Raw genomic sequence first — 12481 nt, 5'->3', positions numbered from 1 at the left:
AAATTTGGAAAACTCAGCAGTGGCCACAGGACTGGAAAAGGTGTTTTCATTCCAATCCCAAAAAAGGCAATGCCAAAGAATGCTCAAACTACCATATAATTGCACTCATCTCACACGCTAGGAAAGTAATGCTCAAAATTCTCCAAGCCAGGTTTCAACAGTCCATGAACCATGAACTTCCAGATGTTCAAACTGGATTTAGAAAAGACAGAGGAACCAGAGACCAAATTGTCAACATCCATTGGATCATTGAAAAAGCAAGAGAATTCCAGAAAAACATGTACTTTATTGATTATGCAAAGGCTCTTGACTGAGTAGGTCACAACAAACTGTGGAAAATTCTTAAAGAGATGGAAGTACTAGACCACCTGACCGGCCTTCTGAGAAATCTGTGTGCAGGTCAAGAAGCAACAGTTAGAACTGGGCATGTAACAACATACTGGTTCCAAATTCACAAAGGAATACGTCAAGGCTGTATATTGTCACTCTGCTTACATTATGCAAAATGCCAGGCTGCATGAAGCACAAGCTGGAATCAAGATTGCCGGGAGAAATATCAATATCCTCAGATATGCAGATGACACCACCCTTAATGGTAGAAAGTAAAAAAGAACTGAAGAGCCTCCTGATAAAAGTGAAAGAGGAGATTGAAAAAGCTCGCTTAAAACTCAACAGTCAATAAACTAAGACCATGGCATTCAGTCCCATCTTTTCATGGCATATAGATGGGGGAAACAGTGTAAACTGGGTAAACTGTGACAGACTTTATTTTCTTGGGCTCCAAAATCACTGCACATGGTGACTGCAGCCATGAAATTAAAAGAGGCTTGCACCTTGGGAGAAAAGCTATGACCAACCTAGACAGCATATTAAAAAACAGAGATGTTACTTTGCCAACAAAAGTCCATCTAGTCAAAGCTATTGTTTTTCCCATAGTCATGTACAGATATGAGAGTTGGACTATAAAGAAAGCTGAACACCAAAGAACTGTTGCTTTTAAACTGTGGTGTTGGAGAAGACACTTGAGAGTCCCTTGGACTGCAAGGACATCAAACCAGTCCATCCTAAAGGAAATCAGTCTTGAATATTCATTGGAAGGACTGATGCTGAAGCTGAAACTCCAGTATTTTGGCCACCTGATGGGAAGAACTGACTCATTTGAAAAGACCCTGATGCTGGGAAAGATTGAAGGCATGAGGAGAAGGGGATGACAGATCATGAGATGGTGGGATGGCTTCTCCAACTCCGTGGACATGAGTTTGAACAAGCTTCAGGAGTTGGTGATGGACAGGGAAGACTGGTGTGCTACAGTCTACGGGGTTGCAAAGAGTCAGACACAACTGAATGACTTATTTAAAATCAAACTACTGGCCCAGATAGTTTTCCTGATAAATACTCCCAAAAATTTTAGGAGGAGATGATTTCAGTTCCCTCCAGTCATCTCCAGAAAGTAAAAGAATACTTCTCTTATAATGAGTGATGTTGAGCAGCACTATTTACAGCAGGTAGAACATGGAAACAACATAGATGTCCACTGACAGATGAATGGATAAAGAAACCATGGTACATATTCAGTTCAGTTCAGTCGTTCAGTTGTGTCCAACTCTTTGCAACCCCATGAATTGCAGCACACCAGGCCTCCCTGTCCATCACCAATTCCCGGAGTTCACTCAAACTCACGTCCATCGAGTCAGTGGTGCCATCCAGCCATCTCATCCTCTGTCATCCCCTTTTCCTCCTGCCCCCAATCCCTCCCAGCATCAGAGTCCTTTCCAATGAGTCAGCTCTTTGCATGAGGTGGCAAAAGTACTGGAGTTTCAGCTTTAGCATCATTCCTTCTAAAGAACACCCAGGACTGATCTCCTTTAGAATGGACTGATTGGATCTCCTTGCAGTCCAGGGGACTCTCAAGAGTCTTCTCCAACATCACACTTCAGAAGCATCAATTCTTCGGCACTCAGCTTTCTTCACAGTCCAACTTTCACATCCATACATGACTGCTGGAAAAACTATAGCCTTGACTAGATGGACCTTAGTTGGCAAAGTAATGTCTCTGCTTTTTAATATGCTATCTAGGTTGGTCATAACTTTCCTTCCGAGGAGTAAGCGCCTTTTAATTTCATGGCTGCAGTCACCATCTGCAGTGATTTTGGAGCCCCCCAAAATAAAGTCTGACACTGTTTCCACTGTTTCCCCGTTTCCCATGAAGTGATGGGACCAGATGCCATGATCTCCGTTTTCTGAATGTTGAGCTTTAAGCCAACTTTTTCACTCTCCTCTGTCACTTTCATCAAGAGGCTTTTTAGTTCCTCTTCACTTTCTGCCATAAGGGTGGTGTCATCTGCATATCTGAGGTTATTGATATTTCTCCCAGCAATCTTGATTCCAGCTTGTGCTTCTTCCAGCCCAGAGTTTCTCATGATGTACTCTGCATATAAGTTAAATAAGCAGAGTGACAATATACAGCCTTGATGTACATTTGGAACCAGTCTGTTGTTCCATGTCCAGTTCTAACTGTTGCTTCCTGACCTGCATACAGATTTCTCAAGAGGCAGGTCAGGTGGTCTGGTGTTCCCATCTCTTTCAGAATTTTCCACAGTTTATTGTGATCCACACAAAGGCTTTGGAATATTCAATATAGCAGAAATAGATGTTTTTCTGGAACTCTCTTGCTTTTTCGACGATCCAGCGGATGTTGGCAATTTGATCTCTGGTTCCTCTGCCTTTTCTAAAACCAGCTTGAACATCTGGAAGTTCACAGTTCATGTATTGCTGAAGCCTGGCTTGGAGAATTTTGAACATTACTTTACTAACATGTGTGATGAGTGCAATTGTGCGGTAGTTTGAGCATTCTTTGGCATTGCCTTTCTTTGGGATTGGAATGAAAACTGACCTTTTCCAGTCCTGTGGCCACTGCTGAGTTTTCCAAATTTGCTGGCATATTGAGTGCAGCACTTTCACAGCATCATCTTTCAGGATTTGAAACAGCTCAACTGGAATTCCATCACCTCCACTAGCTTTGTCCGTAGTGATGCTTTCTAAGGCCCACTTGACTTCACATTCCAGGATATCTGGCTCTAGGTGAGTGATCACACCAGTGTGATTATCTTACTCAGCCATGAAAAGGACCACATTTGAGTCAGTTCTAATGCGATGGACGAACTTATAGGCTATTATACAGAAGTGAAGTAAGTCAGAAAGAGAAAGATAAATATCGTATACTACTGCATATATATGGAATCTAATAAGATGGAATTGATGAATTTATTTGTAGCACAGCAATGGAGAAACAGACAAAGAGAACAGACTTATGGACATGGGGAAGAGGGAAGAAGAGGGTGAAATGTATGGAGAGAGTAACATGGAAACTTACAATACCATAAATAAAATAGATATCTAATGGGACTTTGCTGTGACTCAGGGAGCTCAAACAGGAACTCTGTAACAGTCTAGGGGGGTGTGATGAGGGAGTAGATGGGAAGGAAATTCAAAATGGAGGGGACATATGTTAATATATGGGTGATTCATGTTGATATTTGGCAGAAAACAATTAAGTTCTCTAAATCAATTATCCTCCTAATAAAATAAGATCATAAAAATTAAATAAAAGAATCCTCTATTTTATGCAACCTTCCTTAATCTGATGTCAAAATCATGCAACGACTGTACATAAAAATAAAACTTCAAAACAATATATCTTGTAAACATATACCAATCTTTAATAAAATATTAGTAAATTGAATTCAGCAATTTAGAAAAAGAATAGTACACCAAGACCAAGAGGTGTTTATGTTGGGAATTCAAGTCTGGTTTAATATTTGAAAATTAGTAACTGTGATCCACCATATTAGCAGACTAAAGACTAAAGCCATATGATCAAACCAAGAAATGTGAAAAAGCATTTGATAAAATTCATCCTTTTTATATAAAAGCACTCAGCTTCTAGGAATAAAAGTGAAGTTCTTTATCTCAGTATGGAGTATCTACAAAAAATTTCTACAGCTGACATCAAAATTAATGATGAGAAACTGAACCCTTTGTTCCTAAGATTGGGAATAAGGCAAGAATGTTCAGTCTTACCACTTGTTTAATGTGTTCCTGGAAGTCCTAGCCAGTGCAGTATCACAAGAAAAGTAAATAACAAAGGAATTAAAAAGGAAAAATAAACCAAATTGTATCTGTTCAAAGGTAACAATTTTCTACAAAGAAAATCTCAAGCAATCTACAAAAAGAAAAGATTCCTAAAGCTTAAGAAGTGAGTTTAGCCAGGTTCCAGAACATAAGGTTAGCATACAAAAATAAGTCATATTTCTATATACTAGCAATGAACAGTTGCAAACATCTCTCAAAGTACCACTTATAATAGCTCCAATTAAAGAGCAGTAAGTACTTAGGTATAAGACTGACAAAATATGTACAGGATCTGTATGCTGAAAAATATGAAACATTGATGAAGGAAATCAAAGGCCCTGAAAAATGAGATACGATATGATCATGGATTGAAAGACTCAAGCTATTGTTATCATTTCTCTCAATAATCAGTCTCAATTAAGTTCTAGCAACATTATTTTTGTAGACATGGACAAACTTTTAAAATTTATATAGAGAAGTTAAGAAACTATAATAGCCAAAACAATTTATAAAACAGTGTTGAAAGATTCATGCAACCAGTTTGAAGACTTAAAATATACGTACAGTACTCAACACAGTATGCCACTGATGAAAGAACTGGCACAGAGATCAGTAGAACAATGTGGAAAATCTAGAATAGACCTACACAGTTAATGGTTAACTGATTTTTGACAAAGGTGCCAAGGCAATTTGATTGTAAATGGATATATAAATTGTGGTAAATCCATACAGTGGAGTACTAGTCAATAAAAAATTAGTAAGCTATTGAAAAACACAACGTGGATGAACCTCAGTTGTACACTGTGCTAAATGGAATCAGCCAGTTTTAAATAGTTGAAGTCACTTATAAAAGGTATGAATCCATTTTGGGAAAGGCAAAACTATTACTCTAAAACCATTATTTGTATAGCAGGGGTCATGGTCATATCATTTGCCCTCTGCCTGCAGTAGATGTATTATTTACATATCAAATATGCTTCCATGTTTGTTTGTTTTTTTAAATTTAACCTTCAAACTCTAAAGTATATAGCTTTACTTGGTCCCAATATGATTATAAACATAAATGTGGACAGTGAAATTGCATGGCTATAAGGTAACCATCTGAATGAACATTTTCTCGGGGCAGAATCTCAGACTCTGGAAACTATTTCCATCTCCTACTAGCTGTTAATCTTCACTTTGCTACCCTTGTTTGAAGTGGGAATCATTATTGTCAGTACAAATAGCCTTAATCTAGGAGGCAGAAGACATAGGTGACTTTTGGCAAGTCACTTAATATTTATGTTTGTTTTCTAATCTTAAAATAAGGATAATAATACCTATCCTGTTTGCTTCTTTTGAAATCAGTGGAAACCGTTTTATATGTTGTAAAATGTTTTTGTAAATGTAAGGTATCATCATTGCTATTATTAAACATCAGAAATAAAGCAATATTTTGTGATATGGCAATCAAAGGAGGTTCAACTCTGAAAACTATTATGAATTTTAGAATTAATGTAGAATGAATAATAAAGATTTTATAACTTCTAGGTTAACTACTGTCTAGTTTTATTATCATAGTGAAAGTGAAAGTGTTAGTCGCTTAGTCATGTCAGACTGTTTGTGACCCCATGGTCTGTCCATGGGATTCTCCAGGCGAGAATGCTGGAGTGGTTTGCCTTCTCTGCTCCAGGAGATCTTCCCGACCCAGGGATCAAACCCAGGTCTCCAGCAATGCAGGCAGATTCTTTACCATCTGAGCTACCAGGGAAGCCCTGGTATAATTTATTATCATACATTATTTAAACTATTAATACAATATAAGATATGTTGTTACAGCAAGTTTTGGGTAAATGGCTAGACATCTTAGCACAAATTCAGGTTATGAAGATACTATCAGGGTAACAAGCAAAATACTTCTTAAGATTAATTTGAATTATGAAGAAATTCAGTTTTAGTTAAAGCTGTAGTTATTTCTTTCTAGCAGTAGATGACAGTAGAGTTCTTTGTAGTAAAAATCAAATTGCCTAAGTACTTATATAACAACAGCTTCCTGGTCACATTACCGTATACAGAAGTACTGCTGTAGGGACTCAAGATTTTACTTTCTATAAGGACTTTGTAACAGATAAAAAAGAGTTTTATTAAAGAAAAAGGATAAATTTTAAATGTTGAAGATTACTCCCTTCTCTGCTTCTTCCACCTCCTCCCCCTCCTTCCTATGGTAATTTTGTTATAAAGTATATACATTGCTTTAAATAAATTAATCTGAGTGTTATTAGAAATCTGGAATATTTGTACAAAACTCCAGCAATGTTGGATATGTCTAGCTAGACATGTGTTAAAAACAAATATTTTGGGCTGAAATATTAGAATTAGCTTGTACTTTGGGCAAGGGAATACTGTGAGTGTAATATTTTGGGGAGGTTCATATGTCAAAGATGAGTGATTGCAAGAAGTGGCTAGAAGAAGGGAAAAGAAGTTATTTTAGAAATCCACATTTGCACTAATAAAAATGAAACCCAAAGAATGAATAAAATTTTGTAACAGATTAAATAGAGAAGTTAAATGACATTACTTCCTTTGCTTTTGTCTCTATATATGAACAGCTAGGTGGTTTTTGGATAATTTACAAATATGATCCTATCATAAGTAAAATATTTTCAAGTGTTTGATTCTACTTAGACCTTTAACTTATTACAAATGAATGAATACTTTTATATGTATATTTATTATGTAATATGTGCATTGCACAATTTGAGACATAAATTTATAAACAAATTTTAACATAAAATTCCAAGATTATTGGAAACAGTGGAGAGAGCAGTTTATTTTTCCAGGAAATGTTTGGGAAACATTCCATGAAGAAGTGACATTTTTGCTGAGCCTTGAGGATGAATAGAATTTATCCCAAGAAAGCAAGTGAAAGATTCAGGAATTTTATCCACTTTACACCCGTAAAGAGACAGCTCATACTCTATAGATGTTTATTAAAGACTGTAGACACCTGTTGATGGTGTGTTTTGTATAAAGTCCGTTGTTAATAAAGAAATTATCTATTATATACACACATTTCTCAGAAAGCTACAATTTAAGAAGTTTGGTCTTGTAGATACTGTTGCCTGTTTGTTTAGATTGATACTAATTTTATTGCACAAAATAAAATGTACACAAATGAGCTCTTATTTGGCAAAATACATTAGTCAATGTTTTCTTTGTATGCATGTGTGTGTGTGTGTGGTATCCTAATTTGATTATTATTCCTTTTTGTTCTGCTTGTCATTGTTTCTATTTATTTTGTTTGTTAAGCAGTAGGCAGGAAATCATAAGATTTTTTGATAGATTACTTTTCTATAATTTATTTTTTAATTGAAAGATAATTGCTTTACAGAATTTTGTTGTTTTCTGTCAAACCTCGACATCAGTCAGCCATAAGTATACACATATTCCCTCCCTCTTGAATCTCCCTCTCATGTCCCAGTGGATTTTTTTCAAAAGATCTTTCTTTCCTTTCCCTCCTTCCTCCCCCTTTATCATCCTTTAATAAAAGTGTCACAGGCAAGTACCCAGAATCAGTTTTAAATGTCACAGGTTACATTTTTGTGTAAATGGACAGTCTACTTGTAACTGAAAGAGCTGTTTCAAAGTGAGATCCCTAAATCAAGAGATCAGGTAAGCCGCAATCCTCAGTGTCAAGTCTAGAAATTAACATATCTCAGTCAACTAGAAGGATTTTTTCCTCTCAATTGAAATTTCTTGCTGTGACTGATTTTATATACTTTAAATCTTAATATTTTTTCAAATAATAGAATGTTTTAAAATGTACTGCTGATGTCCACTTGTCAGCAAATTATGTTTGGTAAGCAGTACTACCATACTAAGTTTTTGTAGTTTCTGTACGTATTAAATTTAAGTCAGTGAGTTTCCAATGTTGAGTTTTTTAAAATTACAGTTCACATTTTTTTCATTAAAAGTTATGTTTGTTTTTTAATGTTTTGTAATATGTGTTCCATACCAGTTTTCAATGAAAAGTTAACTGTTTATAAGGATCTATAAAGTCTATACTAGTCTGTATTAGCTGATTTGCTGGGGGGAAAAACACACACAGCCTTTTAAACTTATTGTATTTGGAGAGTAGTTTGACCTTCAGTTATTTGTATAGGGTTGTAATGCATGTTTAAATAGTTTTTCTTTAAAAATTTTTTTCAGCTTATTATTTATATTTAAAGCTTTATATTTAATGTTCTCATTAACCTGTGTATTAGTATTAAAACACTCAAACATAGACCCTTTTAGGATGATATTGCAAGTCTTTAAAATCTTCATTTCTAGTTGGACAGTTTTAAGACTCAGTAATGTGCTGTTTTATATTAACAGGAAACAGAACAGCAGTAGTGGTTTGAATACCCTGCAAACAGGAAGTTTGACACATGCATAGCTCTTAGCTTCTGTGTAAGTAGTTGTTGAGCTCCTTCGGGAAATATTTTCAGTCACGATAAGTTAAGTGTAAATACACATGAATGGCAGCTTATAGAGAAGTACCCTGTAACCAATATACAGGTACTACTGCTCTTCAGAAATTGGAAGGTTTTGCTAGCCGATTATTTCATAGACACTCCAGAGGTACTGCACATGATCAGAAAACAACTCTGGAAAATGACAGCCTTCATTTCTCTGAACATACTGCCTTATGGGACAGATCAAGTAAGTTTTGTTTTTGTTTTTTGATGATACATTGTAACTAGAAGCTAAAATACTAATTGGGGTTTTAGAATCACTCAGAGAACTGTGGGGGTGTTTTTTAGTTGTTGTCTTTTTTGTAATTTGCACAAATATATTTTGCAAGGTAAAGTTGAAAAAAATCCACAAAAACTTGATTATAAATTGAGCTGAATTACATAGCTCATGGTTTTGTTTTAAATACAATCAGTTAAATTGAGTATCAGTGGGAAAATTTTCTGCAAGATTCTTAATTTCTGGTGTGTATTATAGTTCTGTTTGTGTTTTTTTGTTTTTATGTAAAAGTGAAATGCCTACATTTAAGAGAGATAATCAGTTTATTTTTTTAAATGTCATACATTTATAAGCCTTAAAATTCAAAAGGGGGTAAAAAAAACTCTTGAATTTATAATTAAATTTTTATTATGTTTGCCATATTTTATTTTTAAATGCATGTGTAAAAGTTAGTTTAACAAGCAGGATTTATAATATGAAAGCATACTATGATTATTCTATGTATTCTATGTGAAATCTTACATTTATAACATTAAAAATACCAGAAGCTTTCTTATAGTGGAGGGTACTTGTTTATGCATGCATCACATTCTTTCCAGACATGGTAAAATGTTTGGACTTACTGCTTGGCTGGAATGGTGATATGTAATGATTTTTTTGTGACATGCAATTTTTAAAGGATACATTTCAATTATAAACAATACCAGTGCTGCCATTCCACATCTCACCTTGAACCTTCCTCAAAGTATTTTTGTCACTCTGATTAAAGGAACAATAGAATTACTCTTGGTACTTTTTAGTGTGTTTGATCACCAAATAGCACTAGGTTTTGCCTCTTTCTGTTTATATACTCCATAGCAGTTAAGGAGGAAAACTCAGCTAAAAAGGCAACAACAGAACAAGAATGGCTTGCAGAATTGATACCTTTGTTTATGTAGCTTCATAGTTCCACAGAAGCTTATTTGAATTTTTTTTAATCACATCAGAATTTTTTTTACCTTTAAGTTATATTAGGGAGAAAGTAAAAAACATGTATTTGTACTTGTTTTTTCCTTCTAGAGATTTTGATTATTTATAATTAATCCTTACTATGTAACAAGTTGATAGATGAGAAATCGCAAATATCTTCAAGGTAATGAACTGTTGAATATTGACATAGGAGTACATTATTAAAATTTACCAAGCAACAAAGTTTACTGTTCATTCTACTTGCCCTATTCTGTTAAATTGCAGTCTTCTAAGGCCTTTTGGAAATCATTTTTATGCATTTCAGGGATCTTTTAATTAAACATTCAATAAGGAATGAGGATAGCATGGATTAGTACACTAGCCCCGATTTCTACAAATAGAGGGTATTTAGTAAATGTATCACAAATAATGAATGTCATGGGCTTTTAATAATGAAAAGTTGTGTTTGAGCTGTACCCTCAACATTTAAAAAAATGTGTGGGCCTTATAACATTTTCTGAGACACATTTTAAAATCTAGCAACTAAAGGTAATATCAGGAACTATGATTTCTTTTGGAGAAACAAATAAAATGCTGTTAACATATTTCTTTATTGTGATGTCACAAAATAAGTTAATAGGATCATAGTGCACAGTGAAATTAAGTACAAACTTTGTAGCCATTCAAATAATAGACGTGATATAAGACATAGTTAAAGAGTGACTGAATGTTCATTAATCAAGCATTCTTTCACTTTCTATTTCATATCCCAGAATATCACAGACAAAATAATTGTATATATGTAGTGATGAGTATGGAGTTCTGGTTTCCTATTATGAAATGTTTTGATGTAGAGGAGAAAATAAGGATACAACAGAAACAGAGGAATCCTTTTGTTTCAAAATTCCAAGGTTTATTTTTTGTGGTGGAAACACAAATTTTTATTCATTTATAGTGTGAGTTATGGAAGGCACTTTGACAGAATGAAGTTTTCATGCAAACTACATTCTTCATGCTACTTAGGACAATTTACTTGTATGATTTGTTTGATAAGAAAAGAGAATGTAATATCTCCTGCTGATAAGCTCTCTGAGTATGCTTGTTTCAAAAGTTCTATTTAGGAAATAAAATAAGCACAGAAACTACATTTAATTTTAGTAAAAATTAGGTTTCTGAACTACTGAGTAAAGATTATAATGATCAATTTAGGCATATATGAAATGTAACAAGTTTAATACAAGTTTCTTTATTCTTCAGTGACATTAAATTTAAGAAGAAACAAAAAATAAAGGCCATATAGTGGTTTCCAGGTGTCTTAAGTGTGTTTTATCTTTTACTGCTAAAGTAACAGGAATTCCTGTTTGATAACATAAATATTTAACAGCTGATTCCATGAACATATAAGTACATGAAGTTCAAAACAAAAACATGAAGGAATTCTTTTTATTATGACTCAGAATGAAAGGGAATATTGACATTCCACTGAGTTTTCTTTCTAGCAAATTTGTTATGGTTAGCTTCTAAATCTTTCTTTGATCATAAATACTATGTTGAGTTATACAATGCTGAACTTGATGGAAGTTTTACACATTTTAAATGTTGGACTTTATATATTTTATGTCTAATTGCAACAGTTTAAGCGCTGAATAGATGAATACCATCAAATACTTTACCTATTCTTTCCTGTGAATATATATATTCCTGTATATATATAATATACATATCCATATTAGTGAAGTTTAGATAAAAATACTGTATTGAACAAATGAGCAATTTTGTATACGGATTTTTTTCAGATAGAATCAGAGCTCAGTTCAGTTCAGTTGCTCAGTCATGTCCAACTCTTTGCGACCCCATGAACCATAGCACGCCAGGCCTCCCTGTCCACCAACTCCCAGAGTTTACCCAAATTCATGTCCATAGAGTTGGTGATAACCATCCAACCATCTCATCCTCTGTCATCCCCATCTCCTCCTGCCCTCAATCTTTCCCAGCATCAGGGTCTTTTCAAATGAGTCAACTCTTTGCATCAGGTGGCCAAAGTATTGGAGTTTCAGCTTCAACATCAGTCCTTCCAGTGAACATTCAGGACTGATCTCCTTTAGGATGGACTGGTTGGATCTCCTTGCAGTCCAAGGGACTCTCAAGAGTCTTCTCCAACACCACAGTTCAAAAGCATCAATTCTTCAGTGCTCAGCCTTCTTCACAGTCCAACTCTCACATCCATACATGACTACTGGAAAAACCATAACCTTGACCAGACAGACCTTTGTTGGCAAAATAATGTCTCTGCTTCGTAATATGCTGTCTAGGTTGTCTAACTCTCCTTCCAAGGAGTAAGTGTCTTTTAATTTCATGGCTACAGTCACCTTTTCCTCCTCTGAGTCTCAAAATTCATTTTTCAGTATATTGAAGGCTCCATCTTCTTCTTAATGCTAATTTCTTCTTTAGTGCTAAACTCCCACAGAAAGTTACTTATACATTTTTAAGCTGCTATTTCATTGTTCCTTGACTACTACGTTGTCTGTATGTTTGCTCTTTCTTGTCTTGTTTTTGAGGGTAATAATTCAATATTATTTTTCCCATAGCCTAGTTTTCAGGCTATAATATTGTAAATCCTCAAAAAATTAATTACTACCAAGAAGTAGTGGAATATTGCAGATGAAAAAAGTAGATAAAGAGATAACGT

The 12481-nt window shown here is 34.6% G+C and overlaps 1 protein-coding gene across 2 annotated transcripts in view; it reads left to right on the top strand.

The window, feature by feature from the left end:
* PRKACB (protein kinase cAMP-activated catalytic subunit beta) overlaps positions 1–12481 on the top strand; it is a 142789-nt gene that overhangs the window by 49516 nt on the left and 80792 nt on the right. Inside the window, exon 1 of one of the 2 annotated variants that reach the window (XM_040232453.1) lies at positions 8435–8814. The exons of the other annotated variant lie outside the window; for it this stretch is intronic. Coding sequence (XP_040088387.1) covers positions 8631–8814 — 184 coding nt within the window. The 5' untranslated portion in view covers positions 8435–8630. Of the gene's footprint in view, positions 1–8434; positions 8815–12481 lie in introns of those variants that run through there. 2 annotated transcript variants of the gene reach the window in all.

This window comes from Oryx dammah, unplaced genomic scaffold, assembly GCF_014754425.2.
Source record: "Oryx dammah isolate SB20612 unplaced genomic scaffold, SCBI_Odam_1.1 HiC_scaffold_28, whole genome shotgun sequence".
NCBI lineage: Eukaryota > Metazoa > Chordata > Mammalia > Artiodactyla > Bovidae > Oryx > Oryx dammah.
The sequence above is the reverse complement of the archived record's forward strand: the minus strand, read 5'-3'. Positions and strand labels throughout refer to the sequence as shown.